The following is a 19,157-nucleotide window of genomic DNA, read 5'->3' on the forward strand; positions in this document are numbered from 1 at the left end:
GTTTCCTTGGGTATATACCTTGAAGTGGAATTTGCTGGATCATAATGGTAATTATTTGTTACATTTTTGAAGAACTGCCAGTGTGTTTTCTGAAATGGCTACACCATTTTGCAGTCTCACCAGCAGTGTTTGAGGGTTCAGATTTCTTAATATCCTCATGAGCACTTTATCCTTTGGGTGTGAAATGATATCTCATTGTGGTTTTGACTTGCATTTTTTTCTCTCATGAGAAATGATGTTAAGCATCTTTTTCATGTACTTATTGGCCATTAGTAATATCTTCTTTGGAGAACTCAAATCATTTGCCATTTTTTATTTGGGCATTTTTTTTTTATTGCTGATTTGGAGGAGTTCTTTATATGCTGTGGACACTGGATTCTTATCAGACATGATTTATAAATATTTACGCCCATTGAGTGGACTGTCCTTTCACTTCACAAAGGTAGTGTCCTTTGAAGCACAAAAGTTTTTAATATTGATGAAGTCTAGTGTATCTATTTTTTTCTTTTGTTGCTTATGCTTTTGGTGTCATGAGTAAGGAATTGGTGCCTTAATCCAAGGTTTTGAAGTTTTACACATATTTTCTTCTAAGATTTTTAAGGTTCTAGCTCCCCTGTTTAGGTCTTTGATCCATTTTCAGTTAATTATTATAAAGGGTATGAGGTAGAGATCAAACTTCATTTTGTATGTAAATATCCAGTTGTCCCAGTACCATTTGTTTAAAAGACTTCTTTCCCCCATTGAATTGTCTTGATACTCTTATCAAAAATAAATTGACTGTAGATGTAAGGGTTTATTTTGGGGCGTAGTTCTACTCCATTCATCTATATGTCTAACCTTATACTAGTAATACCTTGTCTTGATTATTTCACTTTATAGTAATTTTCAAAATCATGAAGTGCTAATCTTTGAATTTAGTTCTTTTTTTTCAAGATGTTTTGGCTATTCTGGATTCCTTGCATTTCCTTGTGCATTTTAGATCAACCTGCCAATTTCTGCAAAAATGCCATCTGGGATTTTGGTAGAGATTGTATTGAATCTCTTTGTGGGTGTTACCATATTAACAATATTACATCTTCCAGTCATGAACATAGGATGTATTTCTATTTACTTAGGCTGTCTTTGAGTTTCATCATTTTTTTTTTGGTTTTTATTTATTTTATTTTTTAATGTTTATTTATTTATTTCTTTTTTTAGTGTTTAATTTTTTTTAATATGAAATTTATTGTCAAATTAGTTTCCATACAACATCCAGTGCTCATGCCAGCAGGTGCCTTCCTCAATGCCCATCACCCACCCACCCACCCCTCCCTCCCACCCCCCATCAACCCTCAGTTTGTTCTCAGTTCTTTTTTTTTTTTTGACAATAAATTTCATATATTAAAAAAATAAAAAAAGACTTTAAAAAAGAAAAAAATAAAAGTGAGGTTTCATCATTTTTAGCATACAAAACTTCCACTTCTTTGTTAACTTACTCCTCTGAGTATTTTATTCTTTGTTCTGTTGTAAATGGAATCACTTTCTTACTTATTTCATTTTGGAAATGTTTAATGCCATTGTATAGGAGTAAAATTAATTTTTGTTTATTTATATGATTTCTTGTTGTCTTGCTGAACTTAATTATTATCTCTAAAATTGTGTGTGGATTCCTTAGAAATTTATCTATATAAGATTTTATTATGAATCACTTTGTTGCATACCTGAAACTAATATAACACTGTATGTTAACTATAGTGGAATTAAAATAACATTTTTAAAAAAGATTGTTATGTACAGTTTTACTTCTACCTTTCCAATCTAAATGTCTTTTATTTATTTTTCTTACCTAATTGCCTTGGTTGGAACCTCTAGTATATGAATGAAAGTGAATAGTGAGTAGTATATGAATAAAAGTGGTGAAAATATATATCCTTGTCTTGTGTCTTGTTCCTGATCTTAGAGGGAAAGCTTTTGATCTTTCACCATTAAATATGATGTTACCTGTGATTTTTCATAGGTGCCTTTTCTTAAATTGAGGTAGTTTTTTTCTGTTCCTAGCTTGTTTAGTGTTTTGTGTATGAATGGTTACTGGATTTTGTCAAGTGCTTTTCTACATCTATGGAGATTATTTGGCTTTTGTCCTTTATTAATGTTATATTACAGTGACTAATTGGTTTTTATATGTTGAATTGACCCTGCATTCTTGGGATAAATTCTTGGTATATAGTTCTTTTTTATGTATTGCTGGATTCTGTTTGCTAGTATTTCATTTAGGATTTTTGTGTCTCTTCATAATGGATAGTTTTTATTTTGCCTGGTAGTTTTCTTCTGATATCCTTGTCTAGTTTGATATTAGGCTAATGTTGCTGTCACAGAATGAGTTGGGAAGTGTTCCTTCCTCTTCCCTTTTTTAAAATTTGTGAAGCATTTGTGTTAATTTTTTTTTTAATGTCTAATAGAATTCACCAGTAAATCTGTCTGTCCCTGGGCTATTCTTTGTGGCAAGTTTTTAAATTATTCAATGTTTTTTTTATTTATTGCAGATCTATTTAGATTTTCTATTACATCTTTGAGTCAGTTTGGCAGTGTGTGCCTTTATAGGGAATAAGCCATTTTGTCTAGGATATCTAGGTTTTTTTTTCTTTTTTTAAATTTTACTTTTATTACTGTGTAGCTAACATAGTGTTATATTAGTTTAGGATATCTACTTTGTTGATGTATGATTTTTAATGGTATTTTCTGATTCTCTTTTACATTTCTTTAAGGTTAATGGTGATGTCTCTTCCTTTATTCCTGACTTTAACAACTTAAATCTTCTCTTTTTTTTTTTTCTTGGTCAGTCTAGCGACAGGTTTATAAATTTGTTGATCTTTTCAAAGAACCAACCTTTGGTTTCAGTGATCTTCTCTGTTGTTTTTCTGTTCTTTTTTTTTCTGCTCTGACCTTTTATTTATTTCCTTCTTTTTGTTTGCTTTGAGTTTAGTTTTCAATTCATTTACTCTCAAGGCAGGTTAGGCTAATGGGTTTTTGGTATGAATTTCTTTAAAAATATGTTTTTTTACAGCTATAAATTGCCCTCCAAGCACTGCTTTAGCTGCATCTCATACTGTTTGGTATGTTGTATTTTCCTTTTCATTCAAATTTCAGTATATTCTAATATCTTTTGTGACCCAATGTTTTACTCATTTGGTGTTTAGGAATATGTTTTTTTAAATTTTCATATTTGTGAATTTCCCAAATTTCCTTTTGTTACTTGTTTCTTTTTCATTTCTTTGATGTTGGAGAACAGACATTTTAAGTTTTTAATCTTTTTGTTTTGTGTCCTGACATATGGTCTATCTTGGAGAATTTCTACCTGCACTTGACACAAATGTATATTCTGCTGTTTTGGGAATGGAGTGCTCCATATATGTTTGTTAGATCTAGTTGATTTATAGTGTTGTTGAAGTCTTCTATTAGTTGATCTATTTTCTGGTTTTTCTATCCATTATTAAAAGTGTTTTATTGAAGTTTCCAACTGTTAGTATGGAATATTTTAGGTCTCCCTTTAATTGTTATGTCTTCATGTATTTTTGGACTCTATTGTTAGGTACATATATGTTTATAATTATTATAACTTCTCTATAGATTGAACCTTTATCATTATAAAGTGACCTCCATTTTTATGGACGATATTTGTCATAGAATAGATTTTGCCTGGTATCAGTAGAACCACACCAGTTTTCTTTTGGTTACTGTTTGCATAATGGGATTTTTTTTCCCCCCGTCCTGTTTCTTTCAGAATTTTTCCATCTTTGAATTTAAAGTCTGTCTTTTGGAGCACCTGGGTGGCTCAGTTAGTTGAGTGTCCAACTCTTGATTTTGGCTGGGGTCATGATCCCAGGGTCGTGGAATCGAGCCCCACATTGGGCTCCACACTGAGCATGAAGGCTGCTTAAGGTTCTCTATTTCTCTCTCTCTCCCCCTGCCCCTCTCCCCTGCTCACTTGCTCTCTTAAAAAAAAAAAAAAAGTCTGTTTTGACCACATATAGTTGGGTTATTCTTTTTAAAACATTTTGCCAATCTCTGCTTTTCCATTTACCTTTAAAGTAATTACTGATGAGGTAGGATTTACATCTAGCATTTGCTATTTGTTTTCAATCTGTCTTATTTCTTTATGTTTTCTCTGTTTCCATTATTACTTTCTTTTGTGTTCAATAGATATTTAATTCCTTTGTTGTGTATTTTACTATATTTTTTCAGGTATTTTCTTAATGGTTGTCTGAGGATTACAGTTAGCATCCTAATAGACAATAGTCTAGTTCAGATTAATACCAATTTAATTTCAGTAGTATATAAAAAATATCCTATATGTCTCTATTTCATTTCCCCTTCTCTGTGCTGCTTTTGTTCTCCATGTTACATCTTCATACATTGTCCACTGAGAGATATTTGCAATTATTGCTTTAGCAGTTACATTCTAAATTAGATAGGAAAAACAGTTAGAAGCAAAAAATATATTTATGCTGTATTTTTACCTATATAGTTACTGCAGTGATGCTTATTATTTCTTTGTGGGGATTTGAGTTACTGTCCAGTGTCCTTTTATTAGGTCAGGTCTGCTTGCAGCAAGTTTTCTGTTTTTGTTTATCTGAGAGTGTCTAAACTTCTCCTGTGTCTCTAAAGGATACTTTTGCAGAATATGGAATTCTTAGTTGACAGTCTTTTCTTTCAGTTCCTTGAGTAGGTCATCTCACTGCCTTCTGGCCTTCATCATTTCTGGTGTGATATTGGCACTTAATCTCATTGAGGATCTTGTATGTGATGAATTGAGGTTTTTTTTCCTTGGTACTTTCAGGACTTGCTCTTTGGTTTCTGACCACTTGATTAAGTTGCTTTTAAATGTAGCTTTCTTTGAGTTTACCCTACTTGGTGTTTATTGAGCTTCTTGGATATGTAGATACGGTTTTTCATCAAATCTGAGACATTGTTAGCCATCATTTCTTCCACTATTCTTTGTGCCTCTTTCTCTCCTCTCCTTCTAGGACTACCATTTGTAATGTTGGTATATTTGATAGTATTCCATAGGTCTCTGAGACTCTTACTTATTTTTCTTTCTTTTTTTCCTTCCTCCTTCCCTCCTTTACCCTCCCCCTCCCCTCACCTACCTACCACCCGTCTGTCCGTCGTTCCTTTTTTCCTTCTTTGCTTCCTTCCCACTCTTCCTACCTTCTTTTCTCTCTCTCAGAATGGCTAATATCAATGGGCTTTCTCTCTCTCCTCAGAATGGGTAATATCAATGAGCCTATCTTCAAATTCATTGATTCTTTTTTCTGACAGTTCAGATCTGTTGTTGTATCCAACCTAGTGAATTTTGCATTTTATTTTATTTTATTTTTTCAATGTTTTATTTATTTTTGAGAGAGAAAGAGTACAAGTGGGGGAGGGACAGAGAGAGAGAGGGAAACAGAGGATCCAAAGCGGGCTCTGTGCTGACAGCAGCAAGCCTGATGCGAGACTCAAACTCACAAACTGTGAGATCATGAACTGAGCCGAAGTCAGATGTTTAACTGACTGAGCCACCCAGGCACCCCAAATTTTGCATTTTAATTAGTGTACTTTTCAATAATTTCTAGTTGGTTCTTTTTAAAAACTTTGTTTTTATTTGCTGAGATATCCTCCTGATACTTTCCTTTATTCCTTTATACATGGTTTCCTTTAGTTTTTTTAATATATTGAAAATGTCTGATTTTAAGTTTTTGTCCAATAATTTCAACATCTGGGCTTCCTCAGAGACATTTTCTGTTGGCTGTTTTCTTCCTGTGTGTATGGGCCATATTTCCTTGTTTTGTTTGTTTTGTTTTTTATTTGTTTTTTTGCATTTCTCATAATGTTTTGTTTAAAAAACTAGATATTTTAAATACTACAGTTTGGCACTGGTAGAAATCAGATTATTCTCCTCCTCAGAGTTCGTAGTTGCTATATGTTGATGTTTGTTTGTTTAATAACTTTTCTGATCTATTGTGTGAAGTCATTAAAGTCAGTATTCTTTGTATTGTGTGGCTGTAACATTTCTGCTTGGTTAGCTTAGTGGTCAGCTGATGGTTGGACAGGGATCGCTTTAAATATCTAGAACCATAACATTGTTTGTCTTTGCCTGGGAACAGGCTACCTCAGAAGTAGGAAGGGAGAGTAGGAATAGAGCAACTGAAAACATTCTTACTATTCTTACCAAGATCTAGCTAATATTCTTGAATAGACACTTCCTGCAAAGATTTGGTTAATTCCAGAGTTCTTTTGTTTAAAGAAATGACGCACCCCACTCACAAAAAAATTAAAATTAAAAATTCACATGAGTCCCACAACATTAAGAGAGTCAAATCGGGAGAAAAACCACCCTTTTGAAGCCGTGTTCCTGGCTATTCCCCCGATTTGGTCTTTGCTCAACCTTTTTTCATTTTAGCCTCATTTGCTGTATGTATGTATGTATGTATGTATGTATGTATGTATGTGTGTGTACACACACACACACAATACACACACACACATACACACACTGAAAAATTTCAAAATAACCAAGACCTGGTTTCTTTTTGTTTAACAATACTCCCTTTAGTATAGCTCTCCTCTTACATTTTATATAATTAGCAAGAGACCAGAGGGCATCTCAACACTTTCCTTAGGAATTTGCCTAGATAGATCACCTAATTTATTGCTTACATATTCTACTCTCCAGGTTACTGTAAACAATAGTGTTATAGAACTTTCTGCCACTACAAAATAAGTATATTCTTTCCTCTACTTTCCAATAACATTTACATCATTGTCCTACAAATCCTCACTGTACACACCTTATCAAAGACCATGAAGCTCCTATTAGCAACTTCTTCCGTACTGTTCAATTTACAATGTTAGTTCTCCCCAAAGCCCACTGCCTGGTTCTAAAACCAAACATGCATTTTCCTTACAGCAATATCTCAACTAACATGTACCAAAATTTGTTTTATTTATTTTTGCCATTTATCCCCAAAATTTGGCAGTTTAAAATAGCAAACATTTATTATCTCACATTTTCTCTGAGCTGGGACCCTCAGGGCAGCATAGCTGGATGTTTCCAGTGTGGTTTCTCACTTGGCTGCAATCAAAGGGTCAGCTAGGGTTACAGTCATCTGGGATTTGATTGATCTAGAGTATCTTCTTCCAAGTTCATTCATTGGTTGTTTGCAGGAGACCAGTTCCTCTCCATGTGAGTCTCTCTATAGAGCTTCTAACAGTATGGTCTCCTCTGGAGTGAGTAATAAGAGAGATTGAAGGACAGAATAGGGGATGGGGAGTGAGGGTATGGGGGAACAAGAAACACTAACATTCAAGAGTTACTTGATACTTTATTCTTTTATAACTTAATCTTGGAAGTGACATGCTTCTTTAGTATGCTCTTGATCACCCATACCACAGCTGGTGTAACATGGAAGAGAGTACACAACAGAATGAAACCAGGAGTTGGAATCATTGAGGAAGCATCTTGAAACTGGCTATTACAAAGAGCTTGTTAAACTTTGAATTAGTTAAATTTGAAAAATGAGACGGGAAAAAAGTTGTTTTTGTCTTCTTGGGGCAATAGACACTATTTCCATGTGGCAGCATTCTCTCTTCTAGCCAAATATTACTTGCCTGACCTTTAAAAACATTATGATTCCTGGTCTGTATCTCTAGTTAACTCATTTGCTTGTGCACATAATCTAGAAGGCTCAGTGACTAATCAGCAGCATTTTCTTGGTCTCTTTGTCTTTCTCTTTTTTCATTAATTAAACATACACGTATTTCCCAATACAAAGGGCCAAAACTGAGTACATGAAAAGAATAGGCAGCATTATGTATTCTGCTTTAAACTTAGCTATAAACTCAACCCTAAAGTTGTAGCCCTAGGGAGATGACATGAATCCAGATATGTTTCTGTTCTTTTTTTGGTAAATTTAATTATTTTGAATTTATAAGTTGACATTATTCAATAAATTGTAGGATAGTTAAACAAAATACCTAGAAGTAAATCCAGTATCTCCTTTTCTCACATATTACAAAGCAAAATTGGGCTTGAAAAAAGATGGAAAAGAATGTTCACAGAAGCCTTCAACAATTCCTGTAGGTAATAATCAAGAAATGATACATACTGGGAATCCCTATGTATACAACATGAAAATTTCTTGTTTTAGTGAATCACGTCATTTAAGGTACATGTGCTAATATCGCCTATTCTGGACCAAAAAGTATTTACATGTACTTAGAAATTAGGTCCTTTCTATTTTTCTATTAGTTAATAATTTTATGCTAACCTAGTTAATATTTTTACTTATTTGGCATTTTGTGACTTAAATAAAATACAACTGCTCAGTCTGCATCTTAATAGCTAATGTTTACTAGACTGTTAAAATGTGCCAAGTACAGGAAATCAGTATTTTATCTCCAATCCTGTGTAACTTTAAAATATCCTGTGAGCAAGCTCTATTATGATTTCTAAGATTCTGTTATCATTTCTATTTTTATGAACAGAGAAACTAAAACGTAGAGGAGTATGTGATTACCCTGAGCTCATAAACATGGCTAAGATTGCAACCTATAGCTATGCCTTTTTTCCCCCCAGTACCTAAAAACAGTAGTGCCTCTCTTCCCTATTGGGTTCTAAATGAATAAATGTGAAGGCTAAAATGTTATTTTTTTTTATAGATCCACAGTTCCTTCTCTCAGATGTTTTTTTGAGAATTTAATTTTTTTGTTTTGAAAGAGGTAATATAACCAGGATGTTTATTATGTAACATTTCCAGCAGGTCCAAAACAGTACCCTGTGATCAAATATATGGATACTTCTGCGGGACTATAAATAGATTCATTTCAGCCTAGATCGCATTTTGCTATCAGATTTGGTAGTGGTCATGGTAGAGACAGTTTGTTGCTTCTCCTCACCTCCAAATAGTACATGTTTTTAAACCATTTCACACTTAAAAAATTTTTTTATCTATATTTTTTATTTTAGAGAGAGAGAACATACACAAGCTGGCGAGAGAGCTTGTTGGGGGGTGGAGAGAGAGAGAGAGAGAGAGAGAGAGAATGAGAGAGAGAGAGAGAGAGAGAGAGAGAGAGAGAGAGAGAGAGAATCCTAAGCAGGCTCCACACTCAGCATGGGGCCTGATGCAGGGTTCAATCCCACGACCCTGGGATCATGATCTGAACCGAAATCAAGAGTCAGACACTCAACCAGCTGAGCCACCCAGGCAAACTGCCGCCCCCCCACCCTTGTATTTTAGAGCCATGGATCTATAACAGTAGATGTTTTGGGGAACTTGTCTTCAAATCTCTTAGACATGTGCTTCAGCTAATACTGAACCCCAAAACTAAAGAGACTTAATCCTTCAGTCTCAGACAGCCCTGGATCAAGGCATGCCTATTCAAATAACACTAATCTGCCTGGGTAAGAGTTAAGGTATTTAAGGAGCAAAGGCTTAGTATCTCAAGGTTCAATTCTAAGAGGAAGAAGTATGCAGCCTAATCACATCAGCATAGTTAATCCTTTCCAATTTACCAATAAGTCTACCTCTGAAGGAGCAGAATAAATAAAAGGATTGGAGGCCAGAAGCACACGTGTAGAAAAACCACCACTACCTAGTCTCCCCAATACCAAAACTCCTTATCACTATACTGTGTTTACAAGTAATCTGTCCTTATTCCACACCTCTTATATAAATCATTCAGTTGTTTTACCTCTTGTACAAGTTCAACCAGAATTGTATATCATTGCTGACCTTCATTATAGTTATAGCAGATCAACATGTTTTGAGGTCAAGAATTGATTAAGACCCTCAATAATGGTATTGCCATTTTTATAGGAGAGTCTTAATAGATACATGCTGAAATATTTAGGAGTGAAACGTCATAATTCTACAATTTGCTTTCAGTGGTTCTGCAAACAAACAAAAAAGTTTAAAAACTAAGTATGGTCGAATACTAACAATTCTTGAATCTTGGTAGAATCTGCCTGTGTCACTGTAGAGTTCTTTACCTTTTCTTTATGATTGGAATTTCTCAGTGTAAGTTGAGGAAAGAAAAATTTTTGATGACCTTCAGGTTATTCTATATAGGATTCTATATAGAATACACATTTGATAGAATTGAAAATTTTAATGGTAATAGTTATAAGAATTTAGATGTTTTGTTTAATAGTTAATACATGCACTTTGTATATTAAATTAGAAATTGCCTAGTTACAATTTATGTTCACATTGTGTTTTAATATCTAGTAGAATACCTTTGAATTAAAACTGAAAATAAGCTGTTTTGCTTCTCTAATCCTTTGTCTGTATTTTAGTTTGGAACCAAAAGTGTTTGTTTTTAAGAAATGATTAAATATGCCAAGTTTTGGGTTGATGTAATACTAATTAAATCTACAAGGTTTCTGTTGCTAAGTCCTAGAAACCATTAGCCGTTGTGGACTGAACTAAAAGACTTCTGAAACCATTAATTTTTAATAAAAATAAATTTAAGTGTTGGTATTTTGCATTTCTCTTTTTTAATGCTTATCATATTTATTTCTTCCCTAGATCTTCCTCAGAACTGTGATCCTAACATTCCCTTAGTTGCTCAGGAATTAATGAAAAAGATGATACGTCAGTTTGCAATTGAGTATATTTCAAAAAGCGGTAAAATTCAAGAAAATAGAAATGGTTCAATTGGACCAAGTCTAATATGTAAAAGTATCCAAATGAATCAAGCAGAAAACTCCCTTCAGGAAGAGCAGGAAGGCCCCTTAGACCTCACTGTGAATCGAATGCAAGAACAAAACACTCAGCAAGGTAAGACTGTGTGTGTGTGTGTGTGTGTGTGTGTGTGTGTGTGTGTGTGTTTGTGTGCGTGTGTGTAAAACATAATGCTTTGTTTTAGTATTATTTAATATATATAAACCTTATATTCATAAAGAAATATATTTTAGAAGTAATATTATGTGTAATTGGCCTATGTGATATGAACTAGAGAGAAGTGCTGAATTTTATATTGCATTTGACTTTGTTTATTATATGAGAGGAAATTTGAGTTGCTCTTTGTCTCTTTTCATAATAAAGTATATGGTAAGAGAATCATTTGTATTCTTTATTTATTTAATTAAAAATTTTTTTTTAAATTTTTTTTTGAGTGAGCAAGTGAGCAGGGGAGGGTCAGAGAGAGAGAGAAAGAGAGGGAGGGAGGGAGGAAGAGAGAGAGAGAGAGAGCACTAAGAAAGAGAGGGGGAGGGAGGGAGGGAGGGAGGGAGGAAGAGAAGGAGAGAGAGAGAGAGAGAGAGAGAGAGAGAGAGAGAGAAGAGAGAATCCCAAGCAGGCTCTGCACTGTCAGAGCAGAGCCCAATGCGAGGCTTGAACTCACAACTATGAGATCATGACCTGAGCTGAAACCAAGAGTCGGATGCTTAACCAACTGAGCCACCCAGGCATCCCATAAAAACATATTTTTAAAATGTACAGCTGAGAATATTAATTAAGCACTTGCTGTTCAGTTTTTATACTTAAGTGAAAAATAAAAATAAATTGATTTTTCATCAGTTATAATGTAACTGGGAAAGAGAAAAGTTAATATATGTGATAAATATAATATAATCACACAGTTAACTATATAGAGATACATTTTTCATAGGAGTCCTGAATGATGAAAGGTATGTTGGACTTACCTAATACTTAATTGAAGGAAGAGTGATGATTCACAGAGGAAAGGAAGGAAGGGCCTTTTAAATGCTTGTGGCAGATGCCAAATAAGCTTTGCCTGGAGAAGAGAGAACAAGTGTCTTTTGTTAACACAAGTTAGGGATCGTGTTGTCAATCCTTGAAGACAGGAAAATATCAGCATTAAGTTTGATCACAGAAGGCAGTGTGTTTTGGAGTTCTAAAGAAGAGTACCTAGTCAATGTTTAAAAAGATAGTCTTTTCATTATATGAGACAGATTAAAATTGAAAGGGGATGAAATATGGAAATAATTTTCTCTTTTTGCTTCCCTAATTTTGGGTCATGGGTGTTTATATAGAAAAATCTGAGAAATATTAAGATAATAATTAGTTTATAAGACAGAAAGGTCCACGATGACACATCATAAGTCCTGAGGAAAAAAATACATCAATACATAGAATTTTGGAAGTTAGAAAGTATAGGATTTTTAGAGTTTTGCTTGCTTTCTTTTTGCTCTTCCATGTTTCATACCCTCTTTGAGCTCTTTGTGGGAGGCAGTTCAGTGTTGTAACAATACTGAAACATAGCCTTTGGTGTCTAACAAACTTGTAGTTGAAATCTCAGCTCTGCAACTTACTTGAAAAGGTAACTTTACCTATTGGAGCATTAGTTTCCTCATTTGTTACTTGGCAGTAATAATAACAAACTAATTAGAGCAATGTGAAAGTCAAATATGAGCTAACCAACTCATAAAAGATAGCCAAACCCTGGCCTCCATACTCTGTACCTCCTATTCCTTACTACCACAGAAGAGAAGCCTTAGCAGTAACATAGTGATCTGTAAATATTTGTATGGCCATTAGACTAAAGTAGGATGGAACTTTCTTTGAATAACCCAGGAGTAGATTTAGGATCTGGAAATTAGATGGAAACAGATTTCAGGTCCATTTATGAAAGAATATTTCTAAGGATCAGACATTTCTCCAAGTGGAAAGTGGTTGCCTTATCATTAGAGGTTTACAAAAGCATCAGATGAGTGGCTGGAATAAATGACATTTTAAAAGTAAATTTCCAATCTTTACATTCTGTGATTCTGTGAACTTAAGTGATAAGGCAGACCCAACTATATGTAGAAAACAAGTAAATTATTTAAATGACTGTGCTATTCTCAGCAAAGTGCACAAATATGTGTGTGAAAATCCTTTTCATCTGATGGTTGAAAACCATCAGTAATGATAGTATATATAAGTCTATACCTTAAATAGTCTTCTTGATGATTTGGGGGGATAACTTCTTGTCTTATGTAATTTCAGTGCTCATACTTCAGGATAGGAACCATTTAGTCTAATGTGGCTTGTACCATAGAGAGCAAGGGAGAGAATGTTAATAGATTAAGCCAAAGAAATAAGGGTCAGATTATGAGAAAGCTATGTAGGGAATAATAAGATTTTCTTTCTTAGGACCACAGAGAGCTGCTAGATTGCTTCAAGTGGACAGTAATGAAATTAGATTTTTTTAATAAAACCATTCTGCTATGGTATAGATGGGTAGGCTCTAACTTTGCATACTTGCACACCAAATCTTAAAAAAAAAAAAAAAATGGAGCACATATCCTTTGAGGCATTTATGTGTGGATTTGTGTGTGTATGTATACACATCAATATCTGCACTAATCTTTCCACAAATTAAAATTTTTAAGGTTGAAGTAAAGATGTTATAAACAATTTTTAAATGTCTTGCTAATCATGACTTCACTGCCAGTATCTTTATAGACTTTGGGAGAATTTTATTAGTCATGATAGAAACTATAAATCCATATTTTAAATGGTTTTCTTAAGAATTAAAATTTTTGGCCTGAATTCACTGTTCTTACCTATAATCAATAAAGTGCTCACACTAGCAGTAGCAGTGTTCTTCCTTTGTTTATTTGCTAGTGCTTACATTTTTCATATTATTCTCACTTTATGTCTTAACAGTACTCATTTAAGCCCATTGTTCATTTTGTGAGTTGATTTATTCAAATTAGATCATGTAATCCATAAGTTTAATACCTAATCTAACCGTAAGTAATGTAGACAATTTATAGACAGTTAGTGTAACTTATTAATCTTTAAATTATCAAACACAAATGGTTTTATAAGGTTCATATAGTTAAAGCAACAGATAATTTTTGTCTTTTGTAGACTATCTTAAAGAATAGAAAAGAAAGAAATATTGATCTAATCTTAATACCAAAACCAGACAGAATAGCAAAAGAAAGAAATTTGCAAACCAGTCTTACTTACAAACATAGGTGCAAACATCCTAAATAAATACTAGCAAATTGAATACAGTGAAGTGTAAAAACATAATAAATAATGACAGGGAGGCATGGATGAGTCCACATTTGAAAAACCTCCATGATTTTCCACATTACCAAGAAAAAGAAAAAAGAAAAGAAATGTATCATCCTAATATATACATTAAAAAATTCTACAAAAGCTGATACATTTATAATAAAAAATACTTATAAAAATTAACAGTAAATGGGCACTGGCACTACCAAAAATATTGTAACCTAATGAGTTAAAGTAATGGACAAGACAACAATGTACACTGTTGCCAATTTTCAACAATTTTCCCTGACCATAAGAAGTCCTGACTTCTGTAACATGATGAGAAAAAAATGGAAGTATGAAAATAAGGAATAATAAATAATGTGTTATAAGGAAAGAATGAACAAAATTGTGGTGGCTTATAAATAATATGGTTATGGATGTAGAAGTTATGAAAGAATAGGATACTTTTATCAGAACTGATAAAAAGCTCCAAAAAGGTACTGCTCACAAGATCAGTATATATTACTGCATATCAGCAACCACCTAGTTAGACAATCCTGTGTTTAAAAAATCTTATTTACAATAACAACAAAAGCAGTAAATGCGCCAAAACATCTAAGAATGAAACTAATAAACCATTTAAAACCTTATGGATAACATAAAACTAGTGAAGGACACAAATAAGACTCCCAAAATAAGCAATTGTATTTTAAATGGATGGACAGACTCTAAAAGATGGCATTTCATGCTTAATATGTTTACAGATTCAGTCATTCCCGTTAAAATTCTCATAGGGTTTGTTGTCAGAAATGACTTGCCAATCCTAAAATTTATGAGCAATACTTAAAGAGCTAAGAAAAACTAAGGGTGGCTGAGGGAGTCATTCTAAAACATATGAACACTTACTTGGTGCAGTAAAGTTAAAACGTGGTTCTGCTGGCCATATGAAAATGAGTAGAACAAATTAGCAATCCGGAAACTCTCCAAACATTGGTGGAATCTGGTACAAGACAGAGGTGTCATTATAAATCACTGGGAAAGATGGCGTATTGAATTAATGGTTCCAGGGGAACTGGTTACCCATTGTAGTACCCCATAAAGAAAAAAGATGATTCCCATTTTACACCACTCACAAAAGTAATTCAAGTGGGCTCAAGGATTAAATGTGAAAAGAAAAACTGACAGAAAATATAAACAATTACATCCTACCAAACTCAAAATAAGAAGGAAGAATTTCTTAAGATGCAAGAATAACAATCCCTATAGCAATGTTGTAAATTTTATTGTATTGAAATGAACTTAAGTATTATAAAGGCACTATGAACAGAGTGAAAATTCAAGCCTCAAATGCAGATAGTATTTATAACTGATGTAACTGGCAACCATTCAACTAACAGAACAAAACTGCAGCAAACGAGAAAAACATAACTATGTAGAAGAATAGGCAAAAACAGTTGGCAGAATAGAATTAGCCATTTAAGCAAAGAAAACGATACTCAAAAGAATATCCTATCCAGCCTCTGCCCCAGTATAGGGTTCTTTTATTCTCTACTGTAAGAGATGGTAATTCAACCGCTGATTGACAGTAAATACTTGCAAAAAATCTTTGTTTGACAGCTCTGACAATTAAGGTCATATATCTGAAATAGCCATCCTTCATTTTCATTTTTTCTATCTGCAACAATGTTTTACTTAACAGTACTATAAATAATTTATAGAAATTATTTTATCTTTAAGACTTCTGTTTTCCATGCTAATCTTTAAGAGTTTTTCCTCCCATCTGCAGCAATTTAGTCCTTCTAGTGCTGTAAATATTTATTGAAACTATTATGTCTCTCTAAACTTATGTTTTCCATGGAAATCTTTTCATCTTTTTGATTGTTCTTCATAAGTCAGTTTCCATATTCATCATTTTCCTGCCCTCTCTTCCACAAACTCTAGACTAACTTAAAATATAGTTACCCCAAAGGAAACATTCCCATTTATTTCTCCATTGTACATTCCAGCCAGGTGTTTCAAATATTAGAGATATTTCTTTGTGTACTTTCATTTCTACAGATTTGTATAAATACTCTGAGCCTCAGAGACTGGGAGGAAGTAAGTCATGCATTGCTTGTACCAGTGATTCTTTTTTGCCCTGGCACACTGTTAAAAACAGGTAGAAATGACATTAGCATATATCATTTTTTTAAATTTCCGCTTTAATCTAGGCCCAAAGTAAAAACCTTCTAAATTCCAAAATACAGGAAGACCTTACCAGTCCTATACAAAACAAGATCAAATGTGGGCAGAGATGAAACAGCGTGTCATTGGCCCTTGGTATAGATTTCTGCCATGAAGTCCAGTGGATATTCTGGTAGAGCTTTCATTATAGTAAATTTCTCGTTGCATTGCCATTGTTTCCATGTTTATCTTTCCACTATAATATATCTTTTGGAAGCAGGAACCTCTCTCTTCATTTTTATATTCCTACTACATGTATGATGTATGACGTATTGGATTAAAAATCGTCATTGTAGGGGCTCCTGGGTGGGTCAGTCAGTTAAGCGTCTGACTTCCGCTCAGGTCATGATCTCACAGTTTGTGAGTTCGAGCCCTGTGTCGGGCTCTGTGCTGACAGCTCAGAGCCTGGAGCCTGCTTCTGTTTCTGTGTCTCCCTCTTTCTGCCCCTCCCTGACTCACACTCTGTCTTTCTCTAAAAATAAATAAACATTTTAAAAAAAAACATCATTGATTTCAAATGCTACTGACAACAAAAATGAGAACTGAGACTTGGTCATTCAATTTATGATTTTTTAGCTGTGAATTTTTTTTATTTTAAACATTCTAGATGGAAAATTCCCTGAAATACCCTAATACTTTCATAAACAACATATGGTACATTAAGTGTCATAGTGAACATTAGTTGTTGCACTGCCTTGTAATGTCTTGGCACTTTTAGAATTATTTTCCCTCAAGCTAATTGGCAATAAATAAGTAAAAAAAAAAAAAAATTTTTTTTTTTTTTAATTACTACTTCACACTGCTACCAGTAAACTAACCTTTGGAAATCATAGCTCCTAGTTTGAATAAGACTTTCTTTAAAAAAAAAAAAACAAATTATGTATGAGATTAATATCAACTTGGCTTCAAGTGAGCAATAGGAGACTGCATTGAATAAATTATATGAATTTCAGTGATATGTTTAGTTGTTATTAAGTATCCTTTGCTGGTGTTACTGTCACTACTAGTCTGGTTTCTTGGTTAAAATTAAGGTGGGTGAAGCTGTCAGCTGAGATGTTAAACTGTCATTAAGAGAGCCATTATGGTTTTATGGTATTATGTTTACAGTAAATGAAGTCTTTTGTTATTCTATTAGGAGAATACAGAATTCAGAAGATATTTCTGTGTCTACCAGTGAAGGCCATAAAATGACTCGTCTTGATTTCTATGCTGAGCTTTTGTTTTCCAAGGCTAAAGACATGGAGGAAAATGTTATGTTCTATGCTTAAGATTATACCATATTTTATTTAAACTGAAGAAGAAAACATAATATATCTAGATTATCCATGCCCTTTTCAAACTAATACTCCCTGACTCTAGGGATAGAAGATACTTAAAAATTCCAAATCAGGGCAAACCAGTCCACTGCTTAAAACCTTTTAATGGCTTCTCATAGTCCTTAGGATAAAATCTAAAATCTCTTTTGTTTTAGTCCTCATTCTGGCTTTTTCTCATTTTCTTCAATATGTCATACACTCAGGCCTCAGAACATTCACACATACCATTGCCTTTTTGTAGAAGCCACTCTCTACCCACACCAATTTATTCTAAATAAAACTTGGCTTTTTTCAAGTCTGTTAAACACCATGTCTCTAAGAAAACCTCCTCCACACTTCCTAAATTGCATGCACACATACACATGTGTACACATTCTTATCAATTCCCACCAAAATTTAGTTGGGGTCTCTTATTATATTTTCTTATAGCAGCTTGTGTTCTTTTGTAGCACTTCTCACCCTTCTAATTATTTGTTTCCGCCATCTTATTTTGTACTTTCTGTTTGTTTAGCTCTTTCCCCTCCTTCATTATTTTCTTTTAGGTTTCATTTTTTCCTTTATTTCACTTTTTTTCTTTGATGATTTTGAAGTTATATACTCTCTTGCTATTCTGTTAGTGGTTATGCTAGAAATTTTTTAGTGTGTAATTAACTGAACACTTAATGTAAAGAACTTAGAGTATCTTAACTTGTCACCTATCCCAACACATACAGCCATTTTATCAGAACTTTACTTCTCTTTTTATCACACCACAATCTAACCTAATCTAAATAATCTAATCTAATTATAACTATTTGTTTTATATTATCAATTTTTGTTTAGCTTTACATATATGATGACCATTTCCTTTGCTCACCATTCCTTCCTTTATCTCATATCTCAGATTTACTCTGGGAACAGAAATTTTAATTCTTTTAATTCTATTGATAGTGAACTCCAAGGTTTTTTTCAGTTTCTTCTACTACTACTTCATCTCTTTCTTCTTCTTTCCTCCTCCTCTTCCTCCTCCTCCTCCTCCTCCTCCTCCTCCTTCTCCTTCTTCTTCTCCTTCTCCTTTTTTTGTTTTTTAATTTTAGAGAGCATGCAGGCGGGGGAGAAGGGCAGAGGGAAAGAGAGAGAGAGAGCATCTTAATAAGCAGGCTTCCATGCTCAGCATGGAGCCTGACGCAGGGCTTGATCTGACAACCCTTGGATCATGACCTGAGCTGAAACCAAGAGTCAGGTGCTGAACCGACTGAGCCACCCAGGCACCCTGATTCTTTTTATATTTAATGTATGTTCTTCAAAGATAATTTTTCTGGGTATACTAGTTTAGACTGACAATTATTTTTTTCTCAGCACTTAGCAGTGCTGATCGTGTCTTGGCTTCCATTGTTACTAAAACTTCAACTCATCATCTTTCCTTTATAGGTAATCTTCATACTCTGTACTTCTAGTGTCTCTGTCTTTGTCTCTTTCTCTGTTTTGTTTATGGTGTTCTGCAGGTTGTCTGGGATATGTTTGGGTGTAGTTTTACTTTATTCTGATTGTTAATCATGTGGTTTCTATTAACAGGCCAAATATCTTTCATCAATTGTTATATTTTTAGCCATTATCTTTTCAAATGTATTGTAGCTCTCATTTTATCACCTGTCAAAATCTA

The 19,157-nt window shown here is 33.7% G+C and overlaps 1 protein-coding gene across 20 annotated transcripts in view; it reads left to right on the forward strand.

The window, feature by feature from the left end:
* LCORL (ligand dependent nuclear receptor corepressor like) overlaps positions 1 to 19,157 on the forward strand; it is a 159,101-nt gene that overhangs the window by 91,681 nt on the left and 48,263 nt on the right. For all 20 annotated transcript variants that reach the window (XM_053217526.1, XM_027043396.2, XM_027043454.2 and 17 more), the window contains one exon: positions 10,548 to 10,799. In XM_053217526.1, coding sequence (XP_053073501.1) covers positions 10,548 to 10,799 — 252 coding nt within the window. The remainder of the gene's footprint in view (positions 1 to 10,547; positions 10,800 to 19,157) is intronic.

Source organism: Acinonyx jubatus, chromosome B1, assembly GCF_027475565.1.
Source record: "Acinonyx jubatus isolate Ajub_Pintada_27869175 chromosome B1, VMU_Ajub_asm_v1.0, whole genome shotgun sequence".
Taxonomy (NCBI): domain Eukaryota; kingdom Metazoa; phylum Chordata; class Mammalia; order Carnivora; family Felidae; genus Acinonyx; species Acinonyx jubatus.